Source organism: Coturnix japonica, chromosome 9 (genome assembly GCF_001577835.2).
Source record: "Coturnix japonica isolate 7356 chromosome 9, Coturnix japonica 2.1, whole genome shotgun sequence".
Classification (NCBI taxonomy): domain Eukaryota; kingdom Metazoa; phylum Chordata; class Aves; order Galliformes; family Phasianidae; genus Coturnix; species Coturnix japonica.
The window spans coordinates 12,945,601-12,967,590 of record NC_029524.1 but is presented as its reverse complement, the minus strand read 5'-3'; the positions used below and the strand labels follow the sequence as shown (position 1 = coordinate 12,967,590).

The 21,990-nt window shown below is 51.9% G+C and overlaps 2 protein-coding genes across 3 annotated transcripts in view; one reads left to right on the top strand and one right to left on the bottom strand.

Annotated features, from left to right (window-relative positions):
- The first annotated feature begins 897 nt into the window (after positions 1 to 897).
- On the top strand, positions 898 to 2,858 carry LOC107318104 (receptor-transporting protein 3-like). Its single transcript, XM_015871507.2, has 2 exons — positions 898 to 1,161; positions 1,833 to 2,858. The coding sequence occupies exons 1-2, from the start codon at positions 1,016 to 1,018 to the stop codon at positions 2,524 to 2,526; spliced, it is 840 nt and encodes a 279-aa protein (XP_015726993.1). The 5' UTR covers positions 898 to 1,015; the 3' UTR covers positions 2,527 to 2,858.
- Positions 2,859 to 6,226: 3,368 nt separating this feature from the next.
- The window catches only part of MASP1 (mannan binding lectin serine peptidase 1), a 17,084-nt gene continuing 1,320 nt past the window's right edge, over positions 6,227 to 21,990 (bottom strand). Inside the window, exons 2-11 of one of the 2 annotated variants that reach the window (XM_015871937.2) lie at positions 21,185 to 21,410; positions 16,323 to 16,500; positions 16,100 to 16,231; positions 15,471 to 15,667; positions 15,121 to 15,268; positions 14,690 to 14,808; positions 14,316 to 14,394; positions 10,530 to 10,667; positions 9,925 to 9,999; positions 6,227 to 8,142 (exon numbers count right to left, since the gene is read on the bottom strand). In XM_015871937.2, coding sequence (XP_015727423.1) covers positions 7,247 to 8,142; positions 9,925 to 9,999; positions 10,530 to 10,667; positions 14,316 to 14,394; positions 14,690 to 14,808; positions 15,121 to 15,268; positions 15,471 to 15,667; positions 16,100 to 16,231; positions 16,323 to 16,500; positions 21,185 to 21,410 — 2,188 coding nt within the window. In that variant the 3' untranslated portion in view covers positions 6,227 to 7,246. Of the gene's footprint in view, positions 8,143 to 9,924; positions 10,000 to 10,529; positions 10,668 to 12,176; positions 12,632 to 14,315; positions 14,395 to 14,689; positions 14,809 to 15,120; positions 15,269 to 15,470; positions 15,668 to 16,099; positions 16,232 to 16,322; positions 16,501 to 21,184; positions 21,411 to 21,990 lie in introns of those variants that run through there. The other variant, XM_015871939.2, reaches the window with a different exon arrangement.

Sequence of the window (21,990 nt, the reverse complement as noted above, 5' to 3'; positions counted from 1 at the left end):
CCACATCCCCCAGGTGGAGTGATGGGTTTGTTTTCCCACAAAGAGGGCTTCCTGCCTGGGGGGCTCCTCCTGCTCAGAATGTCCTTGTAACAAAAGAGAAACATCTCCCCCAACATTTCTTCCCCCCACCCAAGGGGGCTCCCTTCACTGTGCACAGAATAGTGACCTCTGAAACCTTCAGGTGGCTTCCCCAGGGGTCATATCATCCCTTAACTCCTGACAAGACCAGTTGCCTTCCAAGCACTTGTCTTTCTTGCTGCCCATCCTGCATGCCTCAAGAGGGATGCCCACAGATAGAGGAGGCAGGGGCTGCTGCTGGCCCTGCTGCTTTCACCTCCCGCAGTGCTCTCAGCACAGAGCTCACCTCCTCCCCACTTTCTGTTTTATGTGCGGTGCCATCATCCCCAACTTTCCACTCTGCGGTTTCACGTCAGGCTTTTTTCTGCTTGAGTTGGCTGAAAGTTGTTAAAAACAGCCCATGTTTGGTGGCAGCTATCAGGACAGATAAGGCTACCTGGGGTTTTGTCGGCTGCTGAGCCTTGCATTTTCAGTGAGTTTTGGTTCCATTATACCTATGCAGGGCAAAATCTCTGCTGATTCTCTCACTGCTGTAATATTCGTGGTCCTGGTCAGCAAACAGGTTTGCATTTGCATCCTATTTGCCTACAAACAAAGCAGCAGTGGCGGCTTCAGCAAGGATAGGAGTTTGTCCCATGCCCAGGTCTTACATGCAAAATGTGTGGTGTTCAGGGATACCTGTTCTGCCTTTGTTTTGGGAGACTTTTTGCCTGGCCAGGATGCAGCGTGGTGCCAGCTGCTCCTGTTAGCACAGAAATCGATTGGGGTGGTGCTGCACAAGTGGGTACAAAGGTTCTGTTCTCTGGGCACAAAGATGTGACTTTGCACCCACGAGGGAAAGAGGGAGGAAAGGTTTTGGGGGAAGAAAGGCTGCACACGTGTCAGCAGCCAGAAGCTTGACCTTGGTCACTGCCACTTCCCAACTCTATACTGGACCATGAAGACATGGCAGGAGATTTTTGCAGAGAAGGCTGTGAGCATGAAATTAATGGATCCATGGACATTTCAGGAGGATAACAGCCTGCAGGTGCACAGGCTCAAGCCTGGCTGGACGGAGTTTTTGCAGAACCATGTGTCTGGGAGGTAGGGTCTGCCGGTTCGGTCCCACTCGAGGGATGCCACCATCATTGTCCTCCCTGTGCTGGCTCCTACCACCTTGGGCTGCAGTGAGATGACACTGGCCTTGGTGGAAGGGTTGCAGAATGTGCTAGCAGCCCTTTGCCCACAGCACCTGCAGGGATGGAGGAGGGGGATGCAGAGAGGGGAGCTGAGTGTGGAGGAGCTGCTAACTCCCATATGTACTGTGAAAGATGAGTCAGAAGGGGAGTAACCTGCAGCTTCTCAAGACATCTCCTCACCTGACCTGCAGCCTCCACCCACACCTTCCTTCTGTTTTGCTTCTTTTTTGACTTCTCCAGCTTGATGCTGGCTTTCTGCTGAGCTGTGCGTGGGTCAAGGGCTGAAGACCCACATGGAGCTGGAGCTTGGTTCTTCCCTCCCCTGGGGACTCTACTTCAGGCAGTGGGGCCAGGACAGGCTGGGCAAGGACAGCAAGCTAGTCCTAAATTTTACCATACTTCAGCCTGCTCCCAGCTCATGAGTATAGAACTACCCAGGCTGGCATCATGCTGATAGGGGAGGACAGCCTATGTGTGTAAAGCTGATCCATTAGCTCCAGCTGCCCAGCTCCCTGCCGACTGTGCTGGGTTACAGCAAAGAGCTGGGATGAGCTGGTGTCCTCCATGTCCCGGCAGGTTTCAGTGCTCACAGTGCCTGTACAGGTGGTCCTCAGCCAAAGTGCACATCCTCTTCCACGTGTGCTATGGGATGGTGCTGATGCGAATCTTCCGTCAAGCCTGCAGGCAGTGCCCAGACCCCCCGCTGGAGGAGCCCATATTCAGCCTGGAGAACATAGAGCGACTCCTGCACAACCTGGTGCTGAAGATCCTTGAGGACTTCTACAACATGCCCATGCTGTCAGCCGACCTCCTGGAAGTGGTGGTGGATGGGTGTCATGCATCAGGGCCACACGACAGGACTCACTGTGAGGGCTGCAGGCTCGGTGTCTGCAGGAAGCCGAGACAAGCCATGGAACCTGATGCTGGGAAGACCAAGATGGGTGTGAGCAAAGCCCAGAAGACCAAGATGGATGTGGACAAGGCCTGGAAGACTACGATGGAAGAAGACAGGGGCTGGAAGATCAAGATAGATGTGAACGAGGCTTGGAAGACCAAGATGGCTGCGGACAAGGCTCGGAAGTCCAAGGTGGGCAGGCACAAGGCCTGGAAGCCCATGGAAGATGCGGACAAGGCTGTCTTGATCACGAGGTCACCAGAGCAAGTTGTAGGTGGTGGCTTTCCCTGGAAACGCTGCTGCTGCGTGGGCTTATCTGTTCTCTGTATTTTGGCAGCACTCCTCTTTGCCCTGCTTTATTTCCTCTTGTGGTAGTGGGAGCTGGTGCTTGTGATCACTGGGATGCTGGCTGAGGGTGGTGGTAATGGAAAGGATGGAAAACTGACTGGAAAATTGGATGCTCTGGCATGGCAAGGCTCCCCCAGCTCACAGGTGACAGCCACCAGCACCATGTCAAGGCACCTTGTCTCCAGCCCAGGGGAGCCCAGAAGGCCTGATGGTTTCTTATGGGGCATGTTCTGCATGAGGATGGTCCCCAATTCCTCACACAAAGGATGGAGTGTTCCTGCAGGAATAAAGCAGCTCTTTGTCCTCAGCCCAAGATGCATCTGTGCTTTTTAACTTCTCAAAAGCCTTTTCTGAATATACATGAGCAGAATGGTTGGCAGTGAGGTGTTCCTTTATCTGCTGTCTGTTTGTTTTATCTTCCTTTATCTGTCTTGTGGGGGACATATTCCCATTCTCCTGGTTTGGCCTTTGTGAATTTGGGCACCCAAATTAGTTGAGGGTATCTGGAGCTGCAGTTTTGCAGCAAACACACAAAGAGCCATTAGCATCCACCCAGCCCATGCCAGAAGTGGTGTCCCATGTGTCATGTACCTGGAGGTCTCCCCAGGGTCTGGATAAAGGGGAGGGTTGTGCCATTGCTTTCTTCACTGCTGTAAGACTCCTGTCTTTTCATGCATATAAGCGGTATGATATTGGTTAAAACAAACAAACAAAACCAAGAAAACCCTGTGCTGTTCAAGAACACCGTGGGCTTTGCCCCTTAAGCACTCTGTCCTGCCCATCCCACTAGCTCTCCTCTTTCCCAGCCGTTTACTTCTCTTCTGCCTCCCGCAGCCCTGGTGCCAGCAGATGGAGCTGCAACATCTCCGTCACTGCACTGGGATGCACCGGGACCAGTGACCGTCAGCACTGGGACGGTGTGGGCTGCCCTCCCCAAATGCAGGATCCCCTCTCCCTCATCCGGTTCCCCGTAGTCTGGTACCCCCAGGCCATACCCTACATGGCCATGGTGTCAGTCTGTGAATGAGCTGCTCTCTCACTGTGATTTTTCCAAGTCTTGGAGCACAGGAGCTGCAGAAGTGATGCAAAGTGCTCTGATTCAAATCTCTCCTGACCTCCACAGCTGATGGGGGACAGTGATGCCGTGCCAACAGGGCTAGGTGCTACCAGCAGGGACTTCCCAGCAAGGAGAGGGAGCACAGTCTGTCCACCTGGGGGGAATATCTGTGAAGTATTGAGCATTTGGGGCAGGGGAATAGTGAGACCCAGAGGATCTCGTGGCTGAATGGCCCCTTCTTTCTGGAGGAGGTTTCTCCTTGCTGGGAGGCTGAGCTGTGCTTCAGGAGGAGGCTGGTCCTGCAGCCTGGAAGGAGTCCCTTCCCCCCTGCGGCTGTTCTAGTATGGGGAGCAGCCTGCCCTCTCCCCTGTGGCATTATGTCATGAAGGCAGAGACACTGCCAAGTTTCTCGCTGCCATTGCCCGTGGCCCTCTTCTTTCCATGCTGAGGTTTTCCCAGCTCCAGTCATCATGTCTGGCTGTCTGCAGCATGCTCCACCACCCAGCTGCAGAGGGAACTCCCTCACCTCCTCCTGTGAAGCCAGCTCTGGTGGAGCCCGCATCCCTGCAGGGACCCTTGTTTTCCTGCTTGGGTCTTTCTGCTCATTTTCAAGGGCAGAGCCATCCTTCCAATGCCTTCTGTGTGCACACACACATACAAAAGGGCTTTCCCACCAATGGCCTCTCATACATATTCAGCTTTCCTACCCCTTCCCCTCCCTGCTGCTGTCTGCTTGCCTGCTATCTCTTCATGCTGTGTGTGCATGCCTGGAGGATCTCTGCCCTCTCCATCATGCAGCTGCTTCACCCTCTCCCCATCACTCAGCAACACCCACGTTTCTCAGCCACAGCCTCTTTTCTGGTCTCCTTCCAGGATACCTCCCTACAGCTGCGCCCACCTCCCATTTGTTTCTTAGCACACTGCCCCCTTGCTCAGCCCCTCAGTGGCACAGAGACAGTGAGCTCATCCCAAGGAGGATAGCTGGGGGATGAAGAACGCTGCCTCTCCCAGCGAGACGCTGGGAGTCCCACGTTTCTGCTATCCTGCCATGTGCCACACTGGCCTGTCTGGAGCTGGGCTCTGCTGCAGCTGACTCTCAGCTGATGGCTGGTACTTACACTTGGCCAGAGACAAGCAAACCTCATGTGGAGACGTTTTGCTGGCCTTTCACCACTGTCAGACTGATAAATTGCTGCCTCTGTGACTGTTTCCCTGGAGAGAGCTTCTTACCACTCTGGCAGGTTGAGAGGTGCCAGTGAATGCAAAACCAGACGTTGCTTCTGTTGTTCCCATCCTCTGCCCGCTCCCATGCCATGGGCAAGAAGCTGGAGCTTGGCAGCACACAGGGTGCTGAGCAGAGGACGTGGGCAGGCTGGCCAGGGGCTGTGGAGCTGTGGGAAGGAGAAGGGTGGTCTTTATTTGTGATGGATCTCTTGTGGGCAGTGGCATTTTGCAACTTGCCTGGGAGTCATATGGGCGCAGGTCCTACAGCTGATGGTGTGATGCCCAAGGGACCATATTTTGCTTTTGCTTTTGCTTTCTTACTTACCTGTCATTTTTTTTTTTTGCGTGACACTTGAACTCAGATTGAGTTCTCAGCCTCCAGGTTTCTGTGCTCTCCTCCTGCCATCAGCCCCATTTTAATGATGTGCTAGGATTATAAATAATTGAAGGATGGAATCTCACCTATTACTGTTTCCAGCAATTTACATTTCTAGCACATTCAAGTCTGTCTCAGCCCACAAAGCTGCAGTGGCTGTGACTGAGAATGGGGCAAAACCCTCTAAGTTTCCATTTTTTGTGCTGGTGAAGCACCTCCAGACCCACGGCGCTGGTGGGACCACAGCATTTCTCTGGTCTCTGTTATCTCTGATCTTTGAAAAGCTTACGATAAACAGACAGTGTAAACAGAGACCATGAGTCTAAATCAGCCACTGCTGCAGCCAGCAGGGGTAGGTGGTGGATGCACTGCTGGACCCCAGTCGAGCAAATGCAAGACTGGTGGCTTTTGTTTGCATTTCACCCATGATGCTTAGGAACAAAAAGGTATCTTGCACGCTCTTCAGTTTAATTATTTGGTTTCAGGGATAAATATGTTTTTTCCCAGTACTTCTGAAGAGAGAGTTTATTGAAAGCCAGAAGGCTCAGTGGAGTTACACCATTCCCTGGCAGTCAGTGGGGACTATTTCCAAGTGCCTACAACCTGTGTGTTCCCAGTGACCGTGTGGCTGCCTTTTGAACCTGACTGAAGGCTTTGGAGATGCATCCATTTAAACAAGCTGGTGATTTGTAGCACTGCTATACATGGATGGACAGGATGGCACTACATAAGGTGAGACCCAGAACTGTGTCGCTTAGCTTTCCCTGAAATGCAGACTGAACTTGCTTGCATTGCTTGTTGGGAATATGTAGTCTATTCATTAGGGCTGATTCTCCAGCAATGACCACCACTGGATCTCATCTCCTACATTTTCTGTATTCTGTCTTGGCCGTGGGAAGATTGTGTGCGATGCAGAGTTGTGTAGAGCTGAGGTCGTTGACAAAGTCTGACATGGACAGAGAGCAGATGCCATGGAGAAGGAGCAGAAGTGCATGGGGCATATTTGTGACCGTCCTTTGCCTTCATTCCTTGACCATTTCCTGCCTGGAATAAAAGCCTCAAGGCATGAACTCAGTAAATATTAACATTTAGTTTTATTCTCAGGATGAAGATTACACAGAACCATCCTTACATGTCATGAGATATTCTGCAGAATGTAGTATCAAAAAGAAATACATATATAAAAATACCTTACAGTTATATGACATAGCCAAGAGTACAGTTCTTAACGTGTCTGTAAGTTAGACTTTCCTTAGGCCTTCTGCTCCTCTATATGCTCTAAAAATGGCTTTCTGGGTGATAACAAAATGGCAGGGTGGCTGGTTCAATGTTGACTCATTCCTTGCATGGCAAAAACCAAAGGAGGAGGAGGAGAAGAAGTCCAAAGGAGGCTGAAGGCACGCAGAAGGGACAGCGGGCAATTGCTGCTTGTTGCTTCCAGCTGTAGGAGGGCTTTGCTGACAAGTGAAGGAAGTGGTGTCTCTGCTGAAGGAAGCTAAGCTCACCTGAATTTGTTCCTTGGTGGGGATTATTGTGCGTGTGTGTCACAGTAGGGGAGATGTGAAACTTTATGGATGGATTGGGGTGGGTCTGGGATGACCTGGACACCTGCAGAAGGCCAGGAGAGCCAGGAAAAAACCATGGAAACCTTCAGTAACCTGTAGATCAGCTGAAAGAGTGATCGTTAAAACAATTAAAAGGGACTTGGATTTTGCAAGAATGAACGCTTTGCCACACAAGACTACCCAGGTCCACATGGAAGAGGTTAAACACCAAGGAAAGGCCCATGACACATGGCTTGGAGGGAGGCTCCTGGAGAAGGTGGGTGATGTTCGGAGCCTGGCAACATGAGCTAGCAACACTGGATGAGACCTCACCCTTTATTCCCTTCCCCCAGCTCCCTAGCAAGCATTTCCTAAGAGTGAAAGCAAAGGGATGTGGGACCAAGTGAAAGGAATGAATGTGGTTGGCTGGCAAAGTCCTGAAGTGTGGCTGAGCATCATGGCTACTGCTTGCGAAAGACCAGAGTCTGGAGCATATTAAAGGACAAGAAAACAAGGAAGCTGTGTCAGCAGGCAGTGCTTAGTCACTCATCTCTCCAGCTCAGGGTCCAGAAATGTCCACCTCTCTGAGGAGCCTGTGTGCTTCTCCACCCAGTCCACGTAGTTGGAGACTTTGGTGTACACACCATACACTTGTTTGCTGCCGCACTCCTCTGGACCACCCCATGAGACCAGCCCTTGGGCCACCCACCTCCGGGTTCCTGGGTCCTGAATGACAAAGGCTCCTCCGCTGTCTCCCAAACAAGTGTCCTTCCCACCTTCATAGTATCCAGCACAGAACATGTTCTCGGTCACGCTGTAGTTCCCCGAGCGGGACTCGTAGCTGGTCTTACACTCTGCATGCAGCACCACCGGGAGCTTGACGTATTGCAGGATGTCAGACAGTGTCCTCATGCCTGAGCTGATGATCTCATCCACAGTGATGTTGGGGTTAGAGATTCCCCAGCCGGCCACCAGCCCCAATGTGTTGGGGTGAGGTCCTTCCAGCTCATGCTCAAACTGAGGCAGGCAGATGGGCATGACGTAGTTCCCCATGGTCACCTTTTCCTTCAGCTTGACCAGAGCGATGTCATGATTGTAGTTCTGGATGTCGAAATCCTCATGGAGGATGATCCTCTCCACCGTCCGGTTGACAGCCTCCAACTTGTTCCTCACATCATGGAGGGCCAGGTAGACAGTGACGTGCTCCTTGGAAACGGGTATGACAGTCTTATCCCGCCTCTGGGAGCGGAGCACGTGAGCGGCTGTCAGCACCCAGGAGTCTGAGAGCAGAGCCCCGCTGCCAAACCACTTGTCGTTGGGCACTCGGGACATGTCCTCCACCACGATCAGGGCCTGCCAGGGAAAGAAGCCAGGCTCTGCATTTCGCCCACCAATGATGCGCTTGATGATCCCGGGCAGAGCACGAGTTGGCCGGCCACACACTGCAGACAGAATGGACAGGATTGTTAGTCAAAATGCTTATCTAGGGAACAAACCTAGGGACTTCCCCATAGATTATGCCACATGATGGTTATTTTCATAGCCAAATGCTTTCTTGAGTCTTTTCTTTCCATAGTGGAGAGCTGTCAGGAATGAGGCTCTGCAGGAGTCCATCCTATGTTCAGCCATAGGCAGTCAAGTCCCACTTCATCGCAACAAAACTGCTTTAAAAAAGTGGCCTCCCAACCTCCATCTCCTTTCCTAACCTTTCTGTAGGCATGAGATCACAAAGTGAATGCTCATAGCCACAAGGCCATGGACTGACTAGGCACACTTCTGTCTACCAGTCCTGGTGCATCACTGTCCCCGAGAGTCTCCACTGAGCTCAGGAAGGCTCAAGCTCTCCATATCTGCTGGGGCAGGACTGCAGCACACACAGCCCGTGATGTAAAATGTAGGTTTGTGCCAAGGGGTGGTATGTGCTGGAGCACAGGGGCTGGAGGACTTAACCTGCAAATAGCAAGCTCACCTGGTGGAAAGCATGGCCTGTTGTCTTCTGAAAGTGAACACAGACCATCAGAACTGTCTACAGCACACCATGGGACGTGAGGAAACTAGCTTGAAAAACGTTGACTGGAGGGAGTATGGGGAGTGCCTGCCTGTGCCTTGCTCTCCTGCCTTTCCCAGTGCTGCAGGGAATGGAAAACGTGTTCCTGCCTCCCCACCCAGCCCAGCTGTTCTGCTGCACCCAAGCTGACAGCCATCCTGGGGAGATGATTTTAGAGGAAGCGCATCCAGCCAAATATTTATTCTATTAAATTACATATCAAAAACGCTGACCAGGCTGCAAATGCTCCCACTAATGGCAGAGGCAGGCATGCTGTGGCCTGGATGAGGAGCTTCTATTGATGGGGAGGTAGCGTGAGACACGAGGGAAGATCTGAGGAGCAGCTGGCCAGCTGCTGCCTGCGCTTCAACATCTCAGGAGAGCGTCACCGTCTCTCTGGGATTTTCCATTTTCCTGAAGCCTCTCTGACTTCTGTCACTAATCAGGAGGTCTGGAAATGGCCCACAGAAGCAGCTACGTCCCCTAAAGCTGTCCCCGTATGCTCCCAGCACAAATCATTTCAGGCTGAAACATCAAGGAGGGATGCAGACAGCAGCCGCTGAAACAAGAGCAGCCACAGCTTCATTCTCTGGAGAGCAGACACCCTATAAGACCTTCATGGGGCTGAGCCCCACTGCTACGTCCTGCCCTACACCGCAGAACCATCCCTGTGCATCCGACCGCAGCCCGCACCCAGGGCAGCTGCCAGCCCTGCCTGCAGCCAGCTGCAGCCAGCCCTTGTCCCAGGGACTTTTGTTTAATCCTGAGCGGGCGCCTGGCCTGGAAACTTGTTGGCTGCAAACATTTCTGCCACTACTCAAAGGCTCGGGGCTTCGAACCCTGCAAAGTGGCTGGGTTTTTTGACAGGAGATGTGCTAATTGCTCCTGCATGGGAACACACTGCTTATGGGAGCCAGGTGACGGTCTGTCCTTGGCTGGAGCTGCCTCTGGTGATGCTGGGGGCTAAATGCACCCCAAGTTGATGAGGGTGCTGATTCTCTGACCCCTGACACTATCACCCTCCTTGCTATAAGTTGCAGTGTTCAGATATGAACAGCCCATGACATTTGCCACTAGGGAGCTGGGTCCCTGCCCGTGCCAGGGGCTGAAGTCAGGCAGGCAGCCCCCTCCCACACATCCTCACACCCTTTACCATGGACCCCCCATCCCCTGGTACCTGGTCGGCAGGACGGCAGCGCGGTGCCCAGCTCCTCGCTCCTCCAAACCCCTGATGCATCACATGTGTATGTGGCTGGAAGAGAGCAAGGCTTAGCTGGGCTGTGTTCCAGCATGGAGGGCTTTCTGCAGCAAGATGCAGCTCTGCCATTGAGATCCTCTGAACCCATTTCCCTTTCAAGCCTTCTGTATTCCATTCCTCACTGGCAGCCCTGTCCCCATACCACCACCCCTGTGTCACTGCCTTGAGCCTATAGGACTGTGCCTTGTCTGGGAGCTGCTGTTAGCTCTGCTGGTGCCCATTACATTAATGCGTGCCGGATACGGGGACCAGATGCATGGGGCTATGAGCAGGGAGACAGGAATGTGTGGAACTCCTTTGACTTTCCATGCTGAGGGAGGAGAAGGAAGGAGGGCTGGGATGTACATGCAACCCCACTGCTGCCCAGGACAGGGTTTGAAGGGTGCAGAGAGCTGTTGTGCTGTGCAAAGCACCTCGTGATGCCTCTGTTTGTGGACCAAGGGGATAAGCTGGCAACTCATTCTGCCATAATCTCACTGTTCTTCCTTTACTCTGTGCCCACCCATTCCACTCCCCCAGCTCACCGGTGCTGTTGGGCGCCATGCGGTAGTAGGGGTGCTGGCAGTGGTACTGGATGGCTGCGCGGTACGTGGTGAGGTTGTTCCTGGAGAGGAATGTGACAAAGCCGTGCTCCAGCTCTGGCGGCGCCTGGCAGTCAGCAACTGAAAGCCAACATAGAATCAGGGTTGAGCCCTGCATCCATTCATGGGCTTTGGCATGAGTGGTGATCCTATAGGGTAGAGAGGGGCTCCATATTGCCCCCTACCCCATTCTCTAGGGCAATGTGAGGAGCGTAGCTCAGGTGGCTTCCTAGCTTGGCTCTCATCCCTCCTGGGATGTTCTGAGTGCCTTCAGAGGGGAAGGAACATGCACAGGCAGGTGAGAGGTGTTGGGAGATGCTCTCAGAGTTTAACTCCACATCTCTTATGAATAGGTAGGAAGAAGCAGGCAGTGGTTCACCAAGAACCTCCTCTGAGCACCAGGCTTTGCTGGTAGCACTGCCCTGTCCCTCCTGCTCAGCAAGCAGTGCTGATGGGCACTGATGTCTCCAGCTGAGAATCCTTGGGCTCTGACTCTTCTGCAATGACAGATGGAGAACACGTGGAGCAGCAGACGTAGGGAAAGTCCAGCATCATCATGCCTTGCCTGGCCTGTTCCCTCCTGTACAAGGCTTGTGCCACGCACCCAGGTCTGATCCTGTCTGGGATGTGGAGGTCTGTGGAGCACTGTTAGGCTGAGAAGCCGAGCAGGTGTCATGGTTTTATGATTTTTGGTTACTGGTATTCCACATCATAACATCATGTAGTGCACTGGGAGTTTGTGAAATCCCTATGCCAGTCGTGGAACTGGGCCAAACCAGCCTGTAATATGTTGACAGTAGGGAATGGGTGACTGTAGGAAGCAGATCCAATGGGCCAGGGGTACACGAGCTGTGTGTGCTTGTGTGCCCGAGGATAGGAAGGGAGCTACCCGGTCTGGCTCCTCCCAGCTTGTTCCAGGAGCATGGGGACACACACAAGACAAGTCACCTGCTTGGGTGAGAATCACCTGGTTCATGGCACAGTGCTGTGGTTCAGTTTGGCAGGGTGCCCTCCACCCCCACTGCTTCCCTCTGTACCCAGGAGCACAGCTTTGTGTTGTGGTGCCCACACCTGCTGGGCCTTTATAAGGTGCTGGAGGATGCTGGGGCTTGCAGCAAGGGGGAAATAGGTGTTGGAGGACCCGTCTAGATGGCATGTCTGCTCTGGGACTGTCTGTGACTGCAGGTCTGTGCTCCCTGACCCACAGAACCCCTTCTCTGCCTGCATGTCCCATGTGTCTGGGGCAGTTCTGATGCATGAAGGATGGGCTCTAGCACAGCAAGGCTGCCCAACAGTGTCCTGCGTCCTACCCAAAGGGACAGGGGAGGGAGTTCATACCTTGAGGATTCACAGATTTTCACATTAGGAGAGGGGGCACTGAGTGCACTGCCCATGTCTCAGCCTTGAGTCCCCCTCCCAGCACCCCCGAAACCTCCAGAAGCCCTGGGTGCTCTTGGGGATACAGATGAGGCAGACATCAGAGCATCCCCTGCACCAGTGCCTGGGTTCAGTGCTCGCATGCAGCCTCCCAGGGCTGCTGGTACCAACCCATCATCTCTTGCCTGAGGGAGAGCTGAAAGGATGCTCAGAGAGAGGAGAGGAAGGAGTGTTTCTTATTTGTGACACTTGGCCTGGGAGGAAGGGAAGTGGGAGGTTAAATCCAAACCAACCAACCATGTACTGGGCCAGCGCTCATCACACAGCCACCAGCATGGAGGGGAGCAAAGCAGGGCTGAGGCATCCGAGGGACTGGAGGATGAGCTGGGAGCCTGGGGCTGCTCAGGTACCTTCCCAAGGGGTGAGTGATTGGGGACTTGTCTCCAAATTTCCCTTCTGGAGGTGAAGTTAAGGAAGTGTAGTGTACAGAGGGGGGTTAGGAGTGCCATGCTGGTTAGACAAGCCATGGAGGTAGAACTGGCAGCACGGAGCAGAGCGGGGCGCAGAGGCAGGCTGCCTGTCCTGGTGGCCTGGCCAGCACCAGCCTCACACGGCCACTTGCTCCGAGCCGGCTCTTCTGTCTGTCTGGTTGTCGGCTCTGTCTGCAGCTGCACCGAAAGCAGAAGGGAAGGAGGAGAGCAGAGAGAGAAAGCTCCATTAGTAGCTGAGCAGACAGGCATGCAGGAAACACAGCCCCCAAAACACCAGAAATCCATAAAGAAATCCACCAGAAATTCCCACAGTGGGGATCCCAATGGAGAACCCAATGGAGACCCCAATGAGCATCCCAATGGGGACCCTAATGGGGACCTAATGGGAACCCACTTTGCTCCTGCAGGCAGTGGCTGGGAGAAACCATCACAGAGCTGGGCTGGGCTGTGGAGCTGGATGAGATCCACCTTGGCTGGGAAGGTTGCTATTTTCTGCATTGCTTTCTAAATGATTTTGTGCCTCTCCCAGACATTCGGGGGAGGTGCGAGGCGCAGCAGACTGAAGGTCTGGATTGTCCATTTAGGGGCTTCTTGGCTTTCCAAGATAGCTGCAGAGATTTAGCACAGTGATTTATCTCACACAGGAAGGGACCAGTTCCAGCCTAACAATGCAGGTAATCATTTCAATTTTCTCCAAAATTAATGCTTTTCTTGTTAAAGGATCTATTATTTTTTTTTCCTAGACAGTGCCAGTTTTTATCTGATCTCTGTCCAAACCAGATAAAATTAATGGGAAACTGGTGAGAGCGTCCCTGGTGGGGCAGAGACATCACTGACCCCATGCTCTGTAAGAAGCACTTTCAGATATGAATCTGTTCAGCAAGTCTGACAGCCTCCTATTTTCCATTAAAAACTCCAGAAATGTACTTCTAAAGTAGGATCCACAATGTCATTGAAATAACAAGGGATCTGTGTAGAAGTGGAGGACTTGGATCCCACATTCCTTGAGAGTTCTGGAAGGTGTTGGGACCTTCCCTGGGTGTGTTTGTTACTTTTCTCTCCTGTGGGCCAGCCCTGAAGCAGATGAAGTGCCTCACAGGGGGGCTGAGGGGCAGCAGTGTGTTGGGGAAAGGGAAGAGATGTTGGCAGGTGCATGAGCAGCACAGCTCCCTGCCCTGAGATGAGAGAAGAGCTGGGTTAGATGGAAGAAAAGAAGATGCAAATCATCACTCATCCTTTCAGGTGGTCCTCTCTAATGCGCAGGGCCTTTGAAGTCCCCATTTGGAACTAAATTTAGCCCACGACCCAGATTATCTCAGACTGTCTCAGTTTGATCAATCTCATCTCACACAGGGAACCACCATCTCCATCCCTCCCTCCAGCAGCGACCATTCATGAAGAGGCATCCCAAGCAAGTCTGATGTGATCCATGCCCAAGTTTTGCAGCTAAACAAGTGCTGAGGAAGCTTGCAGGTGTTTGCTGGACAGGAAGTAGCCATACCATCTCACACAGCCTTTCCTCACAGGATTCAGCCCCAAATTTGCCATCCAGCAAACTGCAGCAGAACCATCTCAGTGCTCTGCTTGCTCAGCTCCCAAGAGCCAGGCTTGCTCTTTCTTTGACAGGGAAACAGTGAAGCTGGTCACAAATCAACTTATGAGTAATCTAAGGGAAAGCACAAACCTCCTGCCTGTGGCATTTGGACCAAGCCCCATTGTGCTAGCCAAAAGAGCTTTGCAGTTACGTAGCCTCTCTGGCTGGGACTGAGTGAAGAGCTCTGCTCTGCAGAGCAGCTTCATTCAGCATGAAGTTTCGGCAGGAAAAGCACATGGATGGGGTGTGTGTGGGGGGTTTCCTTACTTTTGCAGATGGGGATCTTGTTGCTCCATGTCCCATCCTTCAGACACTCGATCTGGAAGGAGTCGCTTTCCAGGTTATCCTGTGCAGCAGAAGATAGCAATAATAATAATAATCATCATCGTCATCATAACCATCATCATCATCATCATCATCATCATCATCATCATCATCATCATCATCATCATCATCATCATCATCATCATCCCATGAAATAACGTATGAGACAAGGAAATGCCTCTCTCTATAAAAATCCAAATTCTTGGTGATTTATTCAAGATATATCCAGACCCTCCTAGAAGAGGACTTTTCTAACTAAAAATGGCTGGAGGAAGCCAGTCTCCTTTCCCACCCAGCTCCACACCACCACCCTGTACCTTCAGCACTTTGTAGCCAGTGTTGCAGCTGATGACAACCTGGTCTTTGAAGGTGTACTTGGCTTGGGAAGGCTCAATTTTCCCATTGATTGGGGGTTGCACCAGTGGACAGGGGTTTCCTTTGAATAAAGAGCAAAGTTTGCAGAAAGAGTTAGCTGAGTAAAGGGAGCAAATGGAGAGTACCAGCCCCACCATCCAGCCCCCTTGGCTGAGTCTGAGCATCCCGACCTGCTTTTAAATGTGGTCTTATTTTCAGGGACCATCTGGGTAGGAACAAAAGTACTCTTTGAAGGGAGGGTTCCTCGTTATTTCATTTCTCTCATGTGATTTCCCTTTCTAGGAAGAGGATAACGGGCCACAAACTCATGGTTTCTACCTGCAAGGTGCCCATTACCCAAGCCCAGCAAACAGAGGAAAGCAGCAAGAGTTACCAATTGCTGTATACGACAACTTCCAGCCCCTGTTCTCCCCTGAGTTGTCACTGTGGAAGAGGATCTGCACGCTGTTGGTTTGGGTTTCAATGCGTCCTGGGGACTTCTCTCCACAGAAAGGGCCAAACTCCCTCTGGCCAGCTTTGATCTGCCAAGAGAAAGAAGAGTGGGTGGCATGAGAGGCTTTCATCCCATCAGACCATCAGATTTGATCTCATCTCCAATGGGTTCCACTGAACATGAGATTCTTACTGGCTTCATCAGTCCCATTTAGACAGGGACAATATTGGTACCATCACTGACCCAGGGTATGACAAGAGGGCAAGGGGAGGGTACAGAGCCTGGCTCACCTTGATGTAGTCATAGGGACAGGTCACCTCCGGGTGGTCTTCCACATCAAAGCTATCCTCAAAGTTGAGGGTGATGAAGAAGCCATCCTCCAGCTCAATGCGGTACAGGCAGTCTGAGCTCTTGGGGTAGGGACTGGGGAAGTCAGCACTGGTGACCACTCCACTCCTCTGGGTGTACAGGTTGTCACTGCACTCCACTGCAACACAGCCACAGCTCTGTCAACAAACCGTCAGCCACCCCAGCCCTGCCCATGCTGAGCATGGATGACAGCCCTTCAACTGCCCTTCATTGCATCTGTCTCTCTGCCTGCTCAGCCCATTAGCAGCATGGAGCAGGGATTGTGGTCTTCAATACGGGTCATAGAATAGCAGAATCATACAATCATTAAGGTTGGAAAATACCACTAAGATCATCTAGTCCAACCCCAACCCATCCCCACCGTGCCCACTGACCACATCCCTCAGTGCCATGTCTCCATGGCTCTCAAATACCTCCAGGGATGGTGATTCCACCATCTCCCTGGGCAGCCTGTGCCACTGCATCACCACTCTTTCTGGGAAGAAATTTTTCCTAATATCCATCCCAAAACTCCCCTGGACCCTATGCCCATGCTGTGCTGGGGCAGTACCTTTGCAGGTCCTGTTGTCGGAGTGCAGGATGTAGCCGAAGCGGCAGGAGCAGTAGTACCCACCGATGTAATTGTGGCAGTAGTGGTCACACGCCAGCTCCTCATCACTTTTCTCCACGCACTCATCCACATCTGGGTTGGGTGGTGGGGAGACAGGAAGGAAAGGAGATCACCCTGCAGCCCTCACATACCAACTGCATCCTGAAGTTTAAACATCCCTTACCCACGGCTGTGTAATGTGCGTCGAATCCAGTGAAGCGCTCCTCGTTGGAGAAGTCAGACCTGAAGGTGAGCCCCATATAGGACCCTGGGGATAGGATGACTTGCTGCCCAGGAGCCTGCTCGGTGTCTGTCGTCTCCCTGCCACAGAAGGTTGCAAGTTCCTGGTCCTCTGCTTCTATCTGGGGCAGAAGGGCTGGGTTAGTGTGGCTCACATGAAAGACACAGGGAATGATATTTCCCTGGTGCTGGCCACCTCTCCACATTCTCCTGCAGTATATGAGGTCAGGCTGCATTCACTCTGGCTCTCAGCAGTGATTGCAGTAAAGCAATTAAAGGGTTTCTGAGAAAGAAGTGGAGGTTTCCCAGTTATTCCACCCTCTGAAGCAGACTCAGCAACATGCATGCAGAGGATGAGGGAGGAGGATGTCTAGGAGAAGAGGAGGATGTGGTCATGTATCAGGGAAAAGAGGGTGTGAAAATCAATTTCTTCCCCTTCCCAAGAACCAACCTTGATTGCAGCACCTGTGTGAGGGCTGGGTGGTGCTGGGACCCCCAAGCAGACCCCAGCCCCATGTTCAGTGATGTCCCACCACCCAGGGTGCATGTGCTGTAGTTCAGATGGCTGCAGGAGGGGACCAAGGGGCCAGTGTACCTGCCATCATCACAACGTGCTCACTCCCTGCATTCCTTTACAGTCGCACCCATGCCTTGTATCACAGCAGTCTTTGTGGAAAACCCTTCTATTTTCCCCAGAAGCCCCATCCTTTCCTTCCCCCTAACCATTTCCCCAGGACCATTTCAGACCTGACTCCATCTCCTCCTCCCGCAGACCCACTCCTGCTCCCTATCCCTGTTCCCAGCGCCCCAAGAGACCTGAGTATGAATAACCCTTCTGCAGAAGAATGCGAGCCCCTCTGCACCATGCCAGCTCACTGTACTTGTGCCAAGCATATGCTATTGGGGTGGTGATGAAGCATGAAGCCTGGGGACCTATGGGCACACTGCGATGTCACCTCCCCATTGCATGGCCCTGGAGAGGTAGGATTCACCTGCAGCTGCCCCAAACCCTCAGGATGACCAAGTATGGGGCAAAAAGGGAAATTTCCCAGAGAGGAAACACACTCACACCAGGGAAAGACAACATGGAAATGGCAGCTCAGCATGCCTTGACATTGCCTCCAGATATTTTCCATCCTCTCATAAGAGCCAGAGCTGGCCAGAAAAGAGAGAGACTTTCCGATGATAAATTTTGAGAATTTGGAGAAAAAGCATGTGTCCGTGTTGGGACAAAACCCCAATTGAACGTTCTGTGTGTGTGTGTGTGTGTGTGAAATAGTTGAGAAAAAAAAAAAGAAGGAAAACAAGTAATTTGGGGTCCATCTGGTTTCAATCGCTTTGAAATATACTGTGGTGCTTCAGAATCCCAAATAAAGGGTGTTTTGAAACGTAACATCACTGTGGACTGAAAAATAGGAGCGCTGTCTCCAATAGGAAGCAAACCCTGCTCTGCAGATGCTGCATAAAGCGGTCCTGTCCCCAAAGCCCGCTGCAGTGCCTTATTGCAGAGCCTCTTTTCCTGGAGCACAGCTGACAGAGGCAACCGTTTCCAGCCAGCTCCTCATCACCTCCATGGGGACATGTGGGGAAATGTCCCCCATGTCCATGTCCCCACCCGCGGGCTCTCCCAACGCGGGGCCTCATTGGAGGTATCTGCATCGCCTTATCAGTGATGGGTCTCATGCCCCAGGACACAGCGAGAAGGGGCGGCCCTCCAGCGGTAAACTAAACAGAGGGGTCATCCCCCCTGGTTAATAGTTGCTGCTTCTGCTGAGGACTGTATACTTTTTCGTAGATCATTTACATCCCGCGAGCAGCCTGGTAATTAAATCCCGGTTGTTTGTTTGGAGTTTCTCCCTCTCGGGTCACGATGTCGACGTTTTCACTAGAGAAGATGTGTCCCCAAGGGAAATATCAATTGCTGAGGAGAAATTCCCTATAAAAATACGCTGAAAGAAGCCTGCTTTGAAAAATAAAATACGGTGACACTTAAGTTTCCCTGTGGCGCTGCCTCCCGTCAGCCTTGCTGTCACTGCTCCCCTTGATATGGTGCCTGTCCCCATGGATGGATGAGTCCCCACTCCATCTGTGGCTCTGTCCCCATGGGCTCTGGATGGAGCTGGCAGTAGGACACTGACCCAACACACAGTAACCCTGGCTGTGCCCCATGCAGTATGGATTGGGGCACCAGGCACTGGCCAAAGAAGAGCAACGATGGCCCAGAGCTGCCTCCTGCAGTGGGTGGGTGAACAAAGCGTTCCCAGCACCGTGGGGAATGTGGTTTAATGTTTGCCACTGGAAAAGAGCACGGAGCCATCAATACGGAAACACGGCCGCCAGCCCCCAGCCCTCCAGGAATGTGCTAATTGGAGCAATGAGGGCAAAGCGTTCTGCTAGTAATATATATCCATGGCTCATTAGGCCGAGGAATTGCAGTGCTGGGCTGAAGACACTGGGAACATGACATAGGGAGGAGGTGCTCGGAGGCAGGGAAGGGCATGGAAGGGCCCCTGCAGAGCCGCCTTGCAGCCAGAGCCCATGAAAGGAGGCAACACCCAGGTTTTGTGCAGGGTGACTGATGCTGTGCTGTAGTGCCCATGATGGGGCGTGCAGAAAGTGCTCGGGTGCGTGCGGTAACAGCGTGCAGGAAGCAGAGTGACTGCTGCTATTCACTCATCTCCTTACCGACCTGCTGTCCTTTGCAATACTTGGTTGCACAAACAACCCCCTGCCCTGCGAGCATTTCTCTGGCAGCCACGTTCTTTTCATATATATACATACCCACACGCACATGTATGTGTGTATGTATATATATCAACAGCTATTGTTTTAATTAGCCATTGTTTCAGGGTTCTGGAAATTGTTCCCTTCTGAAGACCACCCCGGAGGCAGGGATCTGTGCATGCCTGCAGCTTGGCGCACCCCAGGATGGCTTTCTCCACCACTTAGAGCTGGGGTGCCATGGCAGTGGGGGAGCTGATGGGGGCAATGACCACTGCATGGCACTGGACTGGGCTCCTGTCTTGTGCTGGGGCAGCTCAGCCCCTGTGTTTGACTTCTGTCTTATGGTGGAGAAGATGACGGAGATCCTGATGCACAGCACATTAAAGCTATACACTGGCACAGGCTGCCCAGGGAGGTGGCGGGATCACCATACCCAGAGGTGTACAGGAACTGTGGAGACATGGCACTGAGGTATGAGGTTATGGGCACAGTGGGGATATGTTGGGGTTGGACTTGGTGATCTTAGAGGTCTTTTCCAGCCTTAACGATTCTGTGGCTCTATGAGCCTCTTTGCTGGGGCTGACGGAGTATTTCAGAGATGCATCTATTTGTGTTGGGTCTGTAATTGTATTCAATAGGCACACAATGCTGGCTTCTGACAAAGGGAGGGCTGGTGCTGTTTTTGCATCTCACACTGATGCAGGGACAGAACGTGCAGCCCCAAGGAGGAAAAGGGCCTTGGAGTTATTTGCTGCTCTCCTTTTGTTTTCTACACTGCTGCTTTAGCAGCGTAAAAATCGCACCGCTCTGCAGCGGAGCAGCTTATGGATCACCTGTAATCCATCCAGACGGACGTTTCTGAGTGCTTTCAGCACTTTTCATCTGTAATTCTCTGTGAGCTGAGCTACAGCCCAGAGCAAATTTATACAGCTGAGATCTAAATCCCCGTGAAAAATGCCGCCTTCTTATGGAAATCCAGCGGCAGGGAAAGCTGTGATGCCAAGTTGGCACCACGGCCAAATAACAGGGAGCCTTTTGAAAAAGGAAAAATGAGCAGGGGGTGAAAGGTGGGAGGAGGAGTAAAGCTTAGAATGGGGAAAGTTTCCAAGAAATCCACTCCTTGAGCTTACTGGATTTTTAGAGCAATATATCTCTATATATGTCCCTAGCCCTTGCACTTGGAGAAGATCCAGGAGAAGCAGAAAGAACTAATCAAACTTCAATGAGAGCTGTTAGTAGCAGAATGAGTGCCAGCACAAAGGGGAAATTAAAGCAGCAAACACATCCAAGAGGAAAAAAAAATGCAAATGTTTGCTTTGTCTTAAGGCAAGAATAAAATAATAATTTCAAGTAGCTGGCACCTAGGGCTGAGCGCTTCCAGACCCAGTGCAACCTACACCTGCCTCTGTGCAGAGGGGCAAGGTAAGGTGTATACTGGGCAACAGTTAATGCACACTCAGCCCTAAAATGCAGGAAGCACCTGCTTGCTGCAGCTGACCTGCCAGAAAGCACCACACCTGGCCAAATCCAATGACACTGAGAACCCACATTTGTCTTGGAGATGCAGAGCCCGGTTAGGAGAGGTACCCACTGCTTGTAGGAGGGATGCTCTACAGACCCTCACTTGCAGCCTTAAGTTCAGATCTAATCTTTGTTTTTTATTTCCTTGGGTGTTCTAAGAGCCTGCAAGCTGTAGTTGGGGTCCAGGTTGGCTGCAAGAAGCACCCACAGCCATGGCATGGTCAAGAGTGCCCAGCTTGGACACATAATTGACACCAGAGGAACACAGGCTGGAGTTTTTTCCATTTCATCAGCACATAAGTGTCGGAATCCCACCAGGTTCAATGAGAACTATGTCCCTGAATGGTTTTAGAAATCTGGTCCTTTGTGTGTCAGCTCTGACTCTGGTGTCCCACCCACTGGTTAGCTCAGTGCATGTTGTCAGCTTATCCTTCTCAATTCCTCTGCCTAATACATGGGGGAAAATACCTTGTCCCCACCATTCCCAGCACCACCCACTCCCAGCTGGCCATAAACATCGCCTGTCTGCTCCTCCATGCATCCACCGATACCACAGCTCACCTTCACGTAATCATATTCACAGAGGTAGGATGACTCCAAGTCAAAATGCATGAAGTACAGCTTGATTTTAAATCCCTCAGGCACAGAGATGTTCCATGTCACTTCCGAGTCACTGGGATAGGAATCGGGGAAGTTTGGAGAGCGGATCTCCCCAAACATGTCAGTCAGCTCAACAGCACCCACCACTCCGAGCAGCCAGGCACACACAGACCATGCCAGGGGGTACCTGGAGAGCAAACAAGGAAACCCAATGAAACCTTGGTCATGCCGAAACTCATCAGGAGCTCAGTCTGGTCTTTCAAATGGGCTGTGTAAGGCTCCACTGGAATGGAGCAGGAATGCCCCTTTGCAAAGTGGGTGATGGAGGTGGTGCGTGAGATCCCAAGGCACCACCAGGAGCTCCATGCTTTCCCCTTCTGGCAGCTGTAGCTACCAGCTTCACATCTCCCAACTAATGGCATGCGGATGGGGAAATCCTCATTGAGTAGAAGAACAAACATTAGGGTGCTTAATAAAATAATGATGCTTTTCGAATCAGTTTAATGAAAGCATTGTGGCAATAACTACTGAGTACTGTTATTACCGCTTAGCCTCACCCTGCCAAATTGGGACCATTGACTCAACAAACAACACAGTTCTTTGCAGCTGAGCAAGTATGGACCACAGCCCCAGCAGCATAACACAGTATGCTGTTCAGTATATTCCTCTTCCCTCTTCTCTTCTCTTCTCTTCTCTTCTCTTCTCTTCTCTTCTCTTCTCTTCTCTTCTCTTCTCTTCTCTTCTCTTCTCTTCTCTTCTCTTCTCTT